The sequence below is a fragment of the Amblyomma maculatum genome, chromosome 11 (genome assembly GCF_055883805.1).
Source record: "Amblyomma maculatum isolate TAMU_Amacu chromosome 11, ASM5588380v1, whole genome shotgun sequence".
NCBI classification, from domain to species: domain Eukaryota; kingdom Metazoa; phylum Arthropoda; class Arachnida; order Ixodida; family Ixodidae; genus Amblyomma; species Amblyomma maculatum.
Window position 1 is genome coordinate 86,654,792 of NC_139354.1, and position 16,951 is coordinate 86,671,742.

General features: G+C 50.4%; 1 protein-coding gene and 1 long non-coding RNA gene across 3 annotated transcripts in view; one reads left to right on the top strand and one right to left on the bottom strand.

Annotated features, from left to right (window-relative positions):
• LOC146174317 (uncharacterized) overlaps positions 1 to 16,951 on the top strand; it is a 138,282-nt gene that overhangs the window by 43,612 nt on the left and 77,719 nt on the right. The gene's annotated exons all lie outside the window — the stretch shown is intronic.
• Positions 2,399 to 3,301, bottom strand: LOC146174319 (uncharacterized). Its single transcript, XM_084584260.1, has one exon. The coding sequence runs from the start codon at positions 3,299 to 3,301 to the stop codon at positions 2,399 to 2,401; it is 903 nt and encodes a 300-aa protein (XP_084440386.1).

Sequence of the window (16,951 nt, forward strand, 5' to 3'; positions counted from 1 at the left end):
GTTTGCAAAACCACGTCCCCGCAAATACGGCTTGAAGCGCGGATGGCATTGGCTCATCACACGCGTGACCTGTTCTAGATCGGTTGCCGTGGGATCTGCCCTCTTGTAGAGCTCCTGCATTGCGCGTACATACTCGAGGAGGCTCTCCTCTGGGTGCTGTGTCCGCAACGCTACCTCCTCAAGCATCCGGCGCTCGTAATCGGGCGACAAGAACTCGGCGCGGAAGCGATCTGTGAAGTCTGCCATCGACTGGAAGGCCGGCTGGCAGCGTCTCCACCGCGCCGCGCTCTCAACAAGTGCCACGGGGATTACCTGCGCTAGCACCACGTCGTCTGGGGAACCCAGTGCCGTCTGATAATCCTCGAGTTCTTGCAAGAACTCGTGGATTGACTTCACGTCCGTGTAGCCGGAAAAGGAGGGAACCTCTACATTTATCCGCGGACGCGAGACTGTCGCCGCAGCTGTGGCTTGGTTGGCGCTAGCCACCGAACCGAGCTGACGGGTGAACACCGACAACACTTCGTTCATCTGCCTCATCAGGGCGACCGCATCGGTAACCTGCGCAGACTCTACCGCGTCCTTTACCTCACTTCGGACGCACTAGCGTCCGAAGCGGCGGCCCTATCTGGCACGTCTTTTCTCGGAGGCATTGCACTCAACAACTAAGGCCGGCCGGGAGTCTAAACGCGCACGACTACCACCTAGCCCGCATCAAGAGGCTAGTCACAAAGGCTAAACACTTCATAAAACTAACATATGCACAAAAAAAATTAAAACACAAACCGCCCGACACTAACAAACACACACATAACCCAAAACAAAATAAAACACTGTACAAACACTACTATACTACACTCCGCGTCATCTGCACACACGATAGCCCTAAACTCAAAATGGCGTCGCGCCTAACATACAAAGGACCGGCCCGTCGTGTTGCCGTGCGCTGCCACGTTGGCAGAGAAATCGTCCACGTGGGTGCTAATTCAGCCCCAGTTGGGTGCCAGTTGTGGGCGATTCCTCTGCCCGAGGGATGCACACGACAAACACACAGTGGGCCGTATGATAAACATCTTTAATCTCACAGGGATCGGGGATCGTCGAAGTCGGTGTCGTCGTCCGGGTGGCTGCGGGTCGTTGAGAGCGCCGGAACAAAGAGCCAGGGACCAAGGAGCCAGAGACCAAGCGCGAGCGACGGCGGCGCGAGGCTTCCTTTATAGCCCCCTCGCGCGGGACCGGTTATCCCCGAACGAGCGGGGAGAGGGAAACAGGCACCGCGCAGGGGGCATTGGGATAGTGGCGCGGCCTTTGAATGCACGGCGCGCCACGAGCCCTACAATGCAAGGGGTTACATTTGTCTGTTATCCATACGTATGGTACTAAAGGAATTCATTACTCTCTGTGAAGTCAACCTCCACACCACCAGGTATCAAATATTTCATGAGTTTCTGATCAGAAAGATCTGTAAGCAATGATGGAAAGATCATTCACCGTCGGAAACAGTAGCTAAGGACACCATAATGCAATTTGACCATGTTTGTTTCTCTTAAAAATGTGTCGACAAAGCAAATGTAGTTGCTACTTCTTTTATGTATTTAGTTTTCGCTAACACGGCATCTTTTGCAGCTGTAATAAGCGTGGTGAACACAACACACATACACACACACTAGAGTTTGGTTATTCTAATGCTTATATATAGCATTAGAATGAGATTTATGTAATGAAATGAAAGGAAACTATTCGACCAGCAATGTACTGGAGACAATGCATATACTAAAGCAAAGCTGCACAGGTATAAGGGGAGATGCTACTCGGAAAAACATTTTCTTTAATTTTTGTCACAGCTGAATGAAACTTTCATCATTTAAAGAGTTCGAGCTCCTCTTTTCAAATCTGCTTTTAGTTTTTTGATAGTTCGTTTGGTTCTTTGTTTACATACCACACAACTGTAAAAACAATGCATGTTTGTGCACACTTGGGTGACAACAGGGAGCCCAACAGAAGACCGAAAAATAGCTCACATTGCTCCAAATGAATAGTAGAATTCAGTAAAGCATATAAATATAGTGTTCCATTACTGTTTTTTTCTAGAAAAAAATTTAAATCTGAAGTATCACTTTTACCACTCCCAACAAATAAACTTTTAAAATTATCTCATTGAATAAGTTTGATAAAAGGTCTGAAAGTTGTTTCTTTGAATTCAGCACATTCTAAAGCATAAGCATGCCAAGTTTCATTGTGATTGGACAATGTAAAGTGGTCAAATTTTAGTGCACAAACTCCAAAAATGGGACAAAATGAGGAACAGAAAAAAACGAATTTGAAAGTTAAAAAACATGTTTACTAAAACACTAGTCAGTATATACTGATGAAATTTACACAGAATGTCAGGTAGAGTGTCTCAAAGATATATACAAAGTTGGAAGGCACCAGCCCCATAGGTTGCCCCCTCACAATCCCTGCGAGCCGACTCCTCCATACGGGCCTTCTTCGTTGCACTGCGGCGATGGGCCCTAGCTTCCGCAGTTGCCTTTGAGGACATACTTGAGATACGCCTCCTGTCAGCCTCCTTGCTTAGAGAAAGCAGTTCCTTTGATGGGAGGATGCCAAGCTCCTGTAGCACCTCCTCGAAACCTGTGTGCCCTTTGTTGAACCAAAGGACGGGGATTGCTGTCGCCGTCTCAACTACAGTTCGTGTTGCAAACTTTGTCTTGGGGCACAGTAGCCATATCATGCTATTCAGCGATTCTGCTGTGTTTTGTGTTTGTCCTTTAACACAGCGCTGGAGCAGCTTCTCATCTGTCAATCTTTTGTACACTGGCAGCACAGCCTTGCCTTGGGGAACGCTCAGGATGGGAGTCTGCACTGGTGCTGGCTGACCCAAAGCTATTGCCCGCTTATGCTTGCACCAAGACATCTCTCCGTCTGGGCAAAATTTGTGGCTGCTGGCACCATCCCTTGAGCAGGAATGAAAGTACGATGCCCAGACAGCACAATACATATCTCTTACATTCCCTCTGTTGCTGGTCATTGCCACTTGGAAATAGCCTTGCAGCTTGTGGATGGTACCATCTTTCAGCTTCTCTCCTCTTGGAAACTTCATCTTCCGCAGTGCAGTGCCCAGTCTCTTTGCAACATGGTTTGTGCAATCTTCCTTTTGCACAGGAATACTGCCATAGATACCCAGCTCTGCTACGGCAGCATAGGCTTTGCTGTCCCCATCAGACAGGAAAGTTGTGAACTGGAGAGGTGTGGCATACAGGTCTGTCCTCTTCCAGATTCTTAGGGCAGCCTCTGTCTCCATTGCATGTGCCGAGCAGGTTGTGTTTTTCTCACACACAGGTGTGTGAAAGGCCTTCCAAATTTCTTCTTCGTTATCATCCAGTGCCTTGTGTCTGCTACAGCTTAGGCAGTAATTGGAGAGGACTTCATAGTCCAAGCACAACCCTGTCAGAAGTGAGATAGCTGTACCCACATCATTGTGGCTTTTGTGGCCTCTTTTCTGCCACGTTCTGTCGAACATGACTGCGACGTTCGTGCATCCTGCCTCACCTGCAGTCAGCTGCCTGGTATGTTTGAGGTTTTCAGCGGCAGCTTTTGTCACGGCAGCGTGCGCTTTTTTGCTGATAGCATTAAAAGCCTTATGATGCATTGGCTTTGCAATGCCCATAATCGCGCAAAACCGCAAAAGCTGTTCATGTCCAACGCCGATTGCGCGCGCTGCGACCACCGACTTTACGTTCACGGCGAAGGTATCCCTTGCACTGCCGCGGGCGCACTTGTCATCACTGTTGCACGATCGAGATGCGCGGCTTGAAGTATACGCTGAAGAAACGACGGTTGTTGCACATGCGTCATTTCTGCAGTACAGCTCCAAAAATGATGCCAGTCCTTTTCTTTTCCCGGCCGATTCTCTGACCGAGAGATCGCATCGTCCGCGGGCCGGGCACGCCTCGCCGCTGACGAGGTCGCTTATCATGCTGATCTCGCACACAGCTGCGCTTCCGCGCTCGTCTGCGCACTTGTTATCGTCGTCAAACATCTTTATCTTCTTCTCAGATGCACTGACAAATCATCGACGCTCCGGATAAAGCTTGCGGCATCTAAATCGGGTGTGGCCCCGTTGCCGCAGTTAGGCCTAGCGGCAGACGTACCTTCCGTCCCCGGAGCTCTCCGCTTGCGCTTGGGGCGTCTTCCTTTGTACTGATGCCTCGTCAGGAACTTGCGTGAGCGAAAATCACGTTTCTCGCTTGTATCCATGGCGTAGAAAGAATAAAAACTCGGACTTGTTGGTGCGCGTCTCGGTGACAGCAGAACGAAGAAAGAGTGTCTGCGTTCGCCAGCGCGGTGGAATGCTCGTGGCCAATGGCGGCGCTCCAATCATGCCATGTGATTTAAAGGGCCAGTCGCAGCGGTCGACTTCGGCGGGAAAGAACCTTTTTTTTTTATTATTTTGATCAGGATGATGATGATAAACTCTTTATTTACTCCCAAAGAAGGGGAACCAGCCGAAAGACTGGTAGCACTGCTTAGAGAAGGTCAGCAGGGATCCCTTGGGACTCTGCGGCCTCCAATGCGCGCAAAATGAGCTGGCGCTGTTGGGCGAGCTCGGTGGTACGCAGGAGGGACTCCCACGCATCCCTTGTAGCTGTATTGTCTGCGTTGTGTCGTATACATGTCCACACTATGTGAATGAATGTGGCCGGTTGTGAGCAGTGTTTGCAGCTAGGTGCAATAAGATTTGGGAAAATTTTGCTATATAGCCATGGGTTGGGAAAGGTTTCTGTTTGTATTTTGCGCCAATGGACGGCCTCGCGCCGGGATAGTTCCCGGTGTGCAGGGGGGTATAGACACCGTTCGAGCCGATAATGCTGGAGGATGTCCGTGTATGTAACAAGGCCTGAATGAGTGCCTTGGGGAGTGTCAGAGGAAGCGGCAGGCTGAGGAGGGTGCTCCGCCCGGTAGCTGAGTTCTCGGGCTAGAGCATGCGCCTGTGCGTTCCCGCTGAGCGCCTCATGTGCTGGGGTCCATATGAGAAGACGAGGTGTAGACGATAAGGGGAGAGATCGGAGGATAGTGTGTGCCTGTCGGGATATGCGACTTGCATCGAAGTTACGAATTGCCTGTTGGGAATCGCTAACGACTACTTTGGTAGAGGGGTCGGTCAGAGCTAACGCGATGGCAACCTCTTCTGCGGTGGTAACAGTTGTGGCGTTGAGGACGCTGCAGGCGTTGTGCCAATTTCGGTGCGGTGCCAATGCAACCGCAACCATAGCGGGGCGACGGGGGTGGTGGGAGGCATCTGTGTACGTAACGTCGGGGTGACCGGTAAAACGTTTGTGGAGCTGCCGGGCTCGGTCAGCTCTGCGCTCTGTATGATACTCTGAATGCATACGTTTGGGAAGCGGAGGTATATGAAGACTGAGTCTCTGCTCAGGCGTGAGGTCCATATACGTAGAAGTCGCCCTCAGAGGAGTGATTCCTACCTGGCTCAGTACTGCACAGCCCGCATGTGTCAGCGAGAGGCGCTCATATTGGGAAGTTAGAGTCGCTTCAATCAGCTCGTCGACTGTGTTGGAGATCCCGAGGGTCATCAGTTTGGTGGTGGAAGTGGACATGGGTAGACCCAATGCTGTCTTGTATGCCTTGCGCAGTGATGCATCCAGTCGTTCCCGATCTGTTCGCGTGAGGCGAAGGTAAGGGGCAACATAGGCAATGCGCATACAAACGAAGGTTTGTACGAGGCGCAAAAGGTTGGATTCGCGCATGCCCTTATGCTTGTTGGCGACTCTCTTGAGCAGGCGGCTGATCTGGATTACAGATTGATCTATTCGCTGAAGAGTAGTGGCGTTTCCTCCATTATCTTGTAGATGAAGGCCCAGGATACGGATTCGGTCGGTACGGGGTATGGGAGTGCCCTGTACTTGCAGATTGAAGGATGCCGGAGGCGATCTGGGGCGTCTTCCCTGGGTTGGGACAATGATGTATTCAGACTTGGTGGCCGAGCAGGATAGGCCGACTGTGGCCAGGTAGGTACCAACGCGATCGATGGCTGTCTGCAGAGTCTCCTCGATCTGGCCGTCACTGCCGTGTGTAATCCACAGAGTGAGGTCATCGGCGTATAGGCTGTGGTGCAAGTGGGGAATATCTGCCAAAAGATTGGGCAGGCCAAGCAGCGCAATATTGAACAGGAGTGGGGAAAGCACTGAGCCTTGGGGTGTACCCCGGCTTCCAGGAGAGATGGTGGAAGGATCTCCTGAGCCGGTGTCAAGTTGCACTGTGCGGTTCGTGAGAAAGTCGCGTATATATGCATACGTTCGTTGTCCCACCCCAGGGTCTGGAGGTTCTGCAGAATAGCTTCATGCCGGACATTGTCAAAGGCCTTCGCGACATCTAGACCAACTATGACTTTGGTGTCCAAAGTGCTATGTGTCAGCACCTGATGCTTGAGCAAGAGCATGATGTCTGGGGCCACAAGGTGTGGTCGAAAACCAAACATCGTGTCTGGAAGTAGGTGATGTTCTTCTAGGTAATGAAGAAGACGAGTCTGAATTACATGCTCCAATAGTTTTCCCACGCAGGACGTGAGAGAAATGGGGCGGAGGTTCGAGAGAGTAGGTGGTTTGCCCGGCTTGGGGATGAGCACGAGGTTGGCGCATTTCCACTCTTGCGGGATGGCTCCCCGCTCCCAGCATTTTTGCAGAAAGTCTGTGAGAGCATGAATCGAGGCGTCATCGAGGTTCCGAAGCATACGGTTAGATATCCGGTCCGGGCCTGCAGCTGAGTTTGTCTTGAGACGATTGAGCTCAGCTCGTACCTCCGGTACAGTGATGGGAGCATCTAAACGGACATTTTCCTTCCCCTGATAAGGAGGGAAAGATTTCACCGGTCCTGGGCGGATGTAGGTGTCTACTAGCTCCTGTTTGAGGGCGTCTGAGGTGCCCGGAAATTGGTGCAAGATACGCTGGAGCTGCTGGCGGGCTTGGAACTTGCTCCCTTCGGGGTCGAGGAGGTGACGGAGTAGTTTCCAGGTGCTTCTGGCGTTAGGAGTCTTATCCATCTGGTCACATATATTGTGCCAGTTTCGGCGTGTAAGCTCTACGGCATGGTTTTCGATGTTTGTATGGACTCGGGCGAGCCGTCGCCGAAGATTCCGATCCCACTTGCGAGTTTGCATCAGGGCCTCCAGCTTGCGCTTGCGGTCCCACAGTTGGGCATAATATCTGTCGCAGTTTGGTACGGAGTCTTCCACAGCAACTTCAGCAGTGACATCTGCAACTTGTTTGAGGATGTCGGCTGACCAAGCGGCGATGTCTGTGATAGGTTGAGAAGAGCCTTGCTCTGTTCGCTTGGTGCGAAAGCAGTCCCAGTTGACCACTTTAGCTGGTCGCGTACGTTGTCGAGTAGGCTCCTGAATGACAATCTCCAGAACGTAGTGGTCGCTTCCGAATGTTTCCCGAGTATTGCACCAGGTAGCTGCAATCCCCGGTCCCGTAAAGGCGAGATCCGGGGTTGTGTCCCGCGAGACGCCTGTTCCTCTCCGAGTGGGTTGGGTGATATCCGTTAAGAGGTTCAGATGGAGTGTGTGCCAATCGTCCCAAAGCAATCAACCTTTAAGCGTGTCGTAGTGGTAACCCCATGCTTGATGCGGAGCGTTGAAATCACAGAGAATAATTAGAGGTTGCCCTCGCGCTAGCTGCTGTCATCATCATCATCATCATCAGCCTGATTATACCCACTGCAGGTCGAAGGCCTCTCCCATATTTCTCCACTTAACCCGGTTCTGTGCTAGCTGCATCCACTTGACCCCTGCGAACTTCTTAACCTCATCCGCCCACCTAACCTTCTGCCGCCCACTGCTACCCTTTCATTCCCTTGGAATCAAGTTTGTTACCCTAAGCGACCATCGGTTATCCTCTCTTTGTACTACATGTCCTGCCCATGTCCATTATTTCTTAATTTCTGCTAGAATGTTGGTAACTTGAGTTATTTCCCTGACCCACTCTGCACGCTTTCTATCTCTTAATGTTACCCCTACCATTTTTCGTTCCATAGCCCTCTGGGTTGTCCTCAACTTAAGTAGAACTCTCTTGGTTAGCCTCTACGTTTCAGCCCCATAGGTGAGTACAGGCAAGATGCAATTGTTGTATACTTTCCTCTTGAGCGATACCGGTAAGCTGCTAGTCATAATCTGCGAGTGCTTGCCAAATGCGCTCCATCCCAATCTTATTCTCCTTGTTATTTCCTTTTCATGGTCCGGATCTGTGGTTACTACCTGTACTAAGCTAGCTGCTGTACTCGGAGGAAAAGTGGCCCGAAGACGGCCTTGCGTGATCGGGGTGGGCAATAGATGTTGAGCACGAAAAGGCATTGCCTGGTCGCACGAGAGGGCCGGGGGAGAATTTCGAGAAGGATATGGTCTGGGAAAGTGGAGTCCAGCTCATGCAAGATAACCGTAAGGTTTCGCCTAACTAGAGTAGCCACCTGGGAGTTTGCTTTTCCCGATGTGTATGTCCGATATCCAGCCAATTTCGCATGTTTCCCTGCTTCTTGAAGGGCAAAGATTTCTGGGGGGTCGCTCGCGGTAAGAAACTGCTGAAGGACCGCCCTCTTGCGCGCGAACCCCCTGCAGTTCCATTGCCAGATGGTAGTGTTACCCGAGCGAGCCGCCGTGATTAGGTTGGGAGAAGTTCGGAGTGGAGGTCGTTGGGTGATTTGGCGTCTGAACCGGGAGCGGGGTCATGCCTTCATGTTTGCAGAGGGAGTCTATTGCCTTACTAAGAGATTCTAGCTGTAGGGCAAACTGAGAGCTGAGGGTGCGAAAGGAGTTCTCAATATGTTCCTCCAGCGATTGAATACGGCCTTGAAAGAAGACTCCCTGTGCTTCGAGGCGCGCTATCTGTGCGTGTATGTCCTCCGTTTGCGTATCGCTTGCGGCAAGAGCCTTGCGTTTGTGGGCAGTGCCAGATGGTGCGGGGGAAGTAGGAGGAGGAGCGTCTAAGCGTTTTTCGATAGTTTCGACCCTATGAACCAGTTGTGTTACGACGGCCGTGAGGTGTGTAATGGCTTGTTCGAGTGCGTGAGAAGTGGGAGTCCCTCCTAGCGTACTCACCGCTTGAGGTGGAGCCGGTGGCGGTCTTGGCGGAGCCGGGCCCTGGAGCTGCCCTGGTGGAGCAGGTTGCTGCTGCTGCTGCTGGACGACTGCAGGCGTACCTGGCCGCGTTCTGGACGGCGTTCGAGATGATAGCCTTGAGGCATTTGGCCCGAGGGGTGGGAAGGAGTCCGAGCGGTCCCTGAGACTGCGTTGATTGCTGCCGGAACGTTGGCGGTCCCAGCGGCTGGCGTGTTGTAAAATTACCCGGAGTGAGGAGGCTTGTTCTTGTTGCTTAGCAGCTTCAGCCCGTCTGCGATTTTCCCACTGACGGCGCTTGACGGCGTAGGGAGTGCGAAATATTTCTTTGCATCGGCTGTCGCCCGTGAGGTGTTCTTTCCCGCAGAGACGGCAGGTCGGCGTACAGGAGTGGTCGCTGGCCGGGTTGGGAAGCCCACAGCCTCGGCATTTGGTAACTGTGCTCACGCATACGTCGGATCGGTGGCCGAGCTCGGCGCAGCGGTAGCATACCTCATATTTCTTTTTGAAGATGGTACAGCGGTGTCTGCTGTTACAAAAATAGATCCATGCAGGGACCTTAGGTTGGGCGAAGGTGATCAGCACGGCAGTGGTGTTGCCGAGTCTTCTGAAGTTCTCGATAGGAGGGTTTCGGTTGTCCTGGAGTTCTGCTTGAATAGTTTCATGATCGAGACGGAGATCAACCCCTCTGATCACTCCTCTTCCTGAACAGTCGTCTGGTGCACAGTGCACTGATATTCCGTACGATCGTTGGTCGATGACGAGCTCTTTAAGATGTATGAGGCGCTCAGCGCGTTCAATATTTGGTGTGCAGTAGGCAAAAGTGTTTTGTAGGTAGTTGGCTTGTATAAGGTCCTCATGCCGGATGGAATCGCGGTTGAAGTTTGCTGCCGTGCAGACCGCTTCGAGCAGTTGGAATGTAGTTTTCTTGGAGAGTAGTAATCCTCCTCTGGGGCGGACGATGAGCTTGAGCGTGTTGCTAGGCAGGCGGGGCTGCTTGGAAGCTACCGAGCGTCTAGCGAGTTGGCGTCCACGTTGATGAGGCGTAAGCGCGTCTGCTTCTTTTCACAATCGGCCGGAGCATCGGGGGTTGTTTGGGACGCTGGTGTTCCATCGTAGTGCGTGAGTGAGTGATCAGGAGTGCGCCGCTGCCGATGCAGCTTCTGGGAGAAGAAGGTTGGGCCTACTCCCCCGCGAAAATTCAAAACAAAATGCCGTGTACCCGAAATGCGGTCAAATCTGCACTTTCACGAGCCACCGCGAGTGCTTTAATTGCATTTTTTAATAACTTCCCGTTGATCCTCAGCTTTGATTTTTTTATACATAAAAGAAGAGGCTTTGAGGAATACAAAACGCGAGAAAACACAAAATCGACTTTTTCGAAAAAAATCGCGGTTTTTTCACCCGCATTTCCCCCACTTAAAAAGCCCATGCAAAACACCCTTTTTGTTATTGCCTTTTTCATAAACACTACAGGCTGGCCGAGAGCTAGTTTACATACAATACCTCTAATTAACAAACATTCAAACTGATCACTTTTTCATATACAGTCGATCCCGGATATATCGAACTCGAAGAGGATCGCGAAATAGTTCGATATATTGATAATTCGAAATATAGAATGTGCGTGCTAAAAGCTTATCTAATCTCTAGGCAGTTTCCGATGTCGTGACTAACGGGAGCTTACCGATTTGTGCCTCCAAGGCACGTAAAAAACGAAAACACAGCGCGATGACCACAGCACTTTATTTTGGAAGAAAAGAATCTGTGACTTTTGCTTACTTCTTCTGCACCATCATCACGTTCATTAAGCTGTCCTCTAGCTTGTTGACAGTGTCCAAATGAGAAAGGCCAGCTCCTTCCATTGTGCCACAACAGTGGCGAATGACGCTCAAAGCCGATGCAAGTTCAGCTGCATTGATTGGGGGTTGGTCCTCTTCGTCAGACCCTTCGCCACTGCTCGAGTCTGCGTCCTTGGCACTGATAATATCAGCCTCAATCTCCGCATCAGTGCGATCCGCTACAGCTTGCACGCCGTCATCAGCGCTTACGAAACAGAAGACCCAACAAGTAAAACGCCTCGTGAAACCACGCAAAACTAACCGCTAGGCAAAACAAGTAAAGAATGTTGGGCATGGATTCACTCTTACAGTGGAACCTCGATTATACGACTTTGAGGGGACCACGCAAAACTGTCGTATAATCCGGTCGTCGTGTAATCGAAAAATGTCAAAATTATTTTAAAAATGTCAACACTCGAGCATTTGTTGACAGGAACTGTGAGCAACACTTTATTCTCACCTTTAAAAGAAATCCGTTATTTTTTTCTGGACATTTGCGCAGCCGCGATGCATTAGTTTTCTTTCAAGATTTGCGACATCTGACAGCAGGTCGCCGTCTTCGTCGTGAGCGCAAAATAACTGCCGAATGTCGACGCTGCGCAACACATCTACGTAGGTTGGAACAGACACGCTGGCTTAGTCGTCTGCGTCTTCCTCGTCGGAGGTACCTGCAGCGTCAGCACACACACTGTTGACGATTTTGACCAGTGACACTGCGCTACACACAGCGACATCGTCGTCGGCACCAACGTAATCGGCAAAGGTCACTGGCAGCTGTAGAGCGCCAAACTCTGGCTCTTAATCGACCGACGCTGCAGCTTCAATAGTAGAGGAGGCACCGCATCTCTTGAATCCACAGTGCTGAAAGGAATTCGCGATCATGTCTGAGGAGAATGCTTCCCAAGCACTAGCTATGTAGTGCATAGCATCCAGGGCAGATAGCTTCCTGTCTGCCTGGCCCCGTTCCATGCCCGCCAGCCGACGCTGCACCAAAAACTTTTGGTACTTCTGCTTCACGCACTTGATGATTCCGGTGTCAAGTGCCTGCAGCTGGCTGGTGCAATTTGGCGGCAAGAACATTACTTGTACATTCGTGAACTGCGCAGTGTCCAGCACAAGAAGAATCTTCCTGTTCCTGGCGCCCATTCTCGAATCGAGCTGCTGCAGAAATGAAGAGAATATAGCAGAAGTCATCCAAGCCTTTCGGTTGAAATTGTATTGACACGGCAGCCTCTTCAAATTCTTGAAGCACCGCGGCTTCTCAAATTTTCCAATTACAAGGGGAGCGAGTTTTTCCGAATCGTCTTCATTGGCGCAGAACAGCACGGTGAGGCGCTCTTTGCTCCGCTTGCCGCCGTGGCAGCTCTCTCCTTTGAATGGTAATGTCTGCGCGGGCTGCAGGTTATAGAAAAAAAACGTTTCATCCGCCTTAAATACGTCGGACGGCTTGTACCTTCGTATCAATTCCAGCAACGATGCAGTCCACTCTGCAATGGTGGAGGGGCCGACCGAGGCGCTTGCTCCACAGCAGCAGCTGTAAACAATCCCATTACGTTTCTTAAAACGTTCTAACCAGCCATTCGACGCGCTGAAATCATCATGTTGAAGTGCAACGCAACTGGCGACGCCTTTTCTTTCAAGATTGCGCCATCCACGGCAATCCCCGAACTGCGTGCCTGGCGCAACCACTCCACGAGGGCGCTCTCCATGGCAACAAACTTTCCGTCCTTCGCAGCTTTTCTCTTGAGGCCGAACTTGCTTGCGTTGTGCAGAATGGTGTTCTTCTTGGCAAGGATGGTTTTCAATGACTACTCGGGAATATTGAGGTCACGGGCAATGCTGGCTTTCGTAGCTCCCCTGCGCTTCTTAGCTTCTTCTATTATTTGAAGTTTTTTTTCCAAGTTTAGTGGCTTTCGACTCCGCAACATCGTGAGCCGCACCAATCGCAGCCGAAAATACGCCAAATATACCACGCAGACCAAGAAGGAAAACATGTTACCGGAACACTGTGCAGCACAAAAGAGAAGCAGCGGCCCACGCTGGATAAAGCAAGTGAGGGCGCATTCAGTGCATGTGTCAGTTTCGTACCTGATAATAAGACTTATCTGTTTCGCATTTAATTTTTACTATTTGTAATATAATTTACTAAGGCAATGATAAATGTCCTTGCAGGATACATTTTTGACATCACAGATTTGATCCCACTTTTTTTTTCATAGCTGAACTGCAGTAGTACAACATTCTTGCTGCCAGAGGCCTTGCCCTAAAAAAAAAAAAGAACAAAATTGGGCACGCTGCACGGCTGTGGTTGACGGGAGCTGCCTCAGGCCGCCTTTCCGAGCGCCTTTGCTTCCTTTGGGAGATTACATATTCCCATTCATTATCAGCCGGCTACAATGTGCCTATGGGACAACCTGCGTCTGCTTAGCTTTTCTTTTTTTTTTTTCTGTGCTGTACCAGGGCCGTCGTACGAAGCGAGGTCGTCATAAAATTGCGTCGTATAACCGGGAACTTTAATACATTGTTTCTATGGAAGTTTTGCTGGGACCAAACCTATTCGGCGTAAAATGCGGGTTGTCGTGTAACCGAGGGACGTATAATCGAGGTTCCACTGTATCTAACTTCGCACCAACCAGTCAGTGCTTATTGCGCCATGGCTGAGCACATAGAAGTTCCCTTCACAAACATGCCAGTCAGAGTGCTGAGTTAAACTGCTTGGAATGCAGCAACATAGTTTGCGAGAAGAAAATATTTCTCACCTTGCCTTTGCTGGAAGCTGCCGGGGTGTCACGAACTGGTCCAGACAGCCAGCTGGCTCATGACATGTGCACCGATGCTTTCATGATCTGTGCAATTCAAGGAACCAGCCAATGCAGTCAGCCTAAACCGTTTGAAATTTAGCATTGTTTGGCAAAATAATGTTCCTCACCTTGCCGTACTGACAAACTGCAGTAGTTCCGCTTCAAAGGCCAAGAGAGCAGTAAAAATGTGTGGTTTGTCCTCTCGAACATGCCACCCGCGTTGACAGCTGTGCCTTTCTTCAACCATTTTTTGTCCATGCCAGTGACACCTGTGCGCGCGTGGCCGGTCTGCTGGTGCCATCTATTTGAGGGTGCTGCAACAAACATCAGTCATGCATCATTCCAGATTTCTGCCAATTGTCTGCTCTTTACCCATTCCTTTCTTTGTCGACGACGAGGACGCTGAACAGTGTGATGCACTCACGAGTAACGCGTTTTCTTATTGAATTCTTAGCTGAAAATAGTGGGCAGTGGCATACATTTCGTGAGTGGGTTCATTTCGGAAGGGAATATGTATTTACGGTCCCATGGTCGTGAATCGCCAATTATGGCGCGTACAGCACGACAGGAGATTGGTGATCTCTGCGCGTCGTGCATGCCCGCCTCATGCGCCGCTGCCAACTGTTCTAGGTGCACAGTGTGACTGGCAATCACACTGTCTTTGATTTGCTGGCCGCGCATCACTGCTAACTTCAGGCGGCATGCTGTGTGATGTCATTGCACATTAAAGAGCCCCAGGTTGTCGAAATTTCAGGAGCCCTCCACTGTGGGATCTCATGGCCTGAGTTACTCTGGGACATTAAGGGAGAATGAGGGGGTCAGAGCAAACTTGTAGACTGGCTTGAAATAGCATGAAATAGAAAGGTATAATAAGATTCCACAATGGTACCTTCAGGAGTTTTCATTTTATCATAACGTTGATCACATGTTGCTTGCCGAGCGTGCATATTGAAAGCCTAACATTTCACGAGCAGCAAAAGGGGCTGTAGGTCTATAAATGATAATTGTTACTGAGAATTATGGTCTAAATCGAGATCTTCCTTAATTTAAAAAAAAAGAAACTTGTGCTCTTTTTCTGAATGGCATAGTATGCAGTTTTTCTATATGTTTAGACGGTATCATGCTCTAATTAGTGTATAATAAAAAATGATGAGCCTAAACGGTAAACCTGAGACTGTCGTGATGTAAACCACATTTCAGCAATTGTAACAAAACAAACTGGATAAAATTCTATGTACCCATTGCCATGTTATGCTTTTCACAAGCAAGGCGATAAGCTGTAAACAAAGTGTTTACAAAACAAGCTTGAAAGTTCCTAACCTGCACACACTGTCTAAAATGCTCCTGTACTGTAATATTTGGTGTCTGTGGTAGCAGGCAATTTGTTAGCATTTCATCCTTTTAGGAGATGGGCTTTGGCACCTTCTTAATTCGCTGGGAATCTTTCTCAACAGTCTGCTGAACAGAGAGGGTACCGGGGCGCAGTCCATTGTTGTGCACAGGCCTGAATTAATGGGGTCACTACTACGCACAGCTGGCGGGGTAGGCGAGCTCTCATACCAACTGCACGCAGGCGTTACTATTACGCAACACGTGTCCTCAACCCGTGGCGCAAAGTCGCAGCCATGGCAGGTCCAGACGAAATAGGCAACGAACTCGGCACGCTAGGTAACAATTTATTAACCCTAACGTAAGGCAATAACACACACTGCAAAAGAATGTTCTATCCGATAACATAAGAGTTTGGGTGGCTCACCGGGTCACCGTAGTCGTCAGCAGGTAGGAAAGGTCAAGGTTATCCGTCCAGGGTCTCTGGGTGTAGGTGAGGCAAGAGAGGCTTTACTCTTTCGGGCACCGCGGTTTTGTCCATCTCGGTATTGCATACCGAGAAGTAATCGGCTGCTTCTCGGGACCAGACGAGAGAAGCAATTCGTTCCTCCTCGTATTTGGAATGTTACCCTTCCCTAGGTTATCAGCGTGATGGTGTCTCAGCATTGTATGAGGAGCGAGGGAAACGCTTAGTGCCTTCTCCCCCACCCTGTCCTGGCGAGCGCGCGGCGTCTCATGACTGCCGCGCTCATTGCTGGTTGAGAAGGAGAGTGGGATATATGTGTATCCCCACATCCCCCCCTCCTTAAGAAGCCTCCCAAACGTAGAATCAGGCAGCATGAAATGACTTTATTCTAAATCGGCGGCCCAAAGGTCCAAGTCCATCTCCAGCCCTCCGGTGGCCGGCTTTCCAGATCTGGAGTTTTACTGAGGGGATAAGTGCGATTTCCCCGCTTAATCACGGTTGGCAGTCCAAACCGCAGACCCCACCCAGTGATCACTGCAGGCTGGGCTCTTGGGAACAAAGGAACAACACGTGCTAACAACAAACAGGAATTTATTGCTGCAGTAACAACACCAGCTAGCACTAAAACACGCTAATGAATACAGGTCGTCTGACTCACCAGTAAGGCTATAGGCAAATGTTTGCCCATGCTAGGGCAGCAGATAAACTCCGAGGCCGAACAAGACGGGCAAGCGGGAAAAGCCCCGTGAGGCTTCACCTCGCCAGCTGCCGCGAGGAGACGCCCACTCGCGTCCAGTTCTCGATGCCGAAGAGAACTGGCCTACCGGCGTGCGCAGGGTGGAAGGCTCCCATGACTCCCCAGCTACTGTGACGCTGACGCCATCTCTCAATAGAGAATGGTAACCACCAATGCTGATGCCACTTAGCGATAGCTAGAGTAACTACCGCGGGTGGAAAGCCGACTCTAAAGGGAAACGAGGGGAAATCATGCCCCACAGAATTTGCTTCCAGATTGCTCGATTTTTACTTCAAAATTGCCTCGTGCACTGCTGTTTCCACAGCAAATGGTGAAGCATGCTGGTCTTTTGACACTAATGTCCAAATCATTGAATGGAGGCTCTCAGCTGCATTTTGAGTCTTGCCTTCACTGGGCCAGCAACTGAGGTGAGTGGTGCTGGTAAACAGGTGGAAGTGCTTCAGCGATCTTAGGTGATAGCTTGTACTTGTGAAGGGGTGCTGGCTGCCCTTCTGCCTCTGCTGATCGGTGTTTGCGCCAGCTAAGGGGGCCAGGGGGACACAGGTTGTGTTGAGGCTCACTTTCCGTTGATGTAACATGATAGTAGGTTGACATTACTGCCCTTAGCATTTCCTAGACTTCTGAGTGGTT

Excerpts from the sequence above, each read along its gene's own strand:
- LOC146174319 (XM_084584260.1), bottom strand. The coding sequence starts at position 3,301 with ATGGAGACAGAGGCTGCCCTAAGAATCTGGAAGAGGACAGACCTGTAT.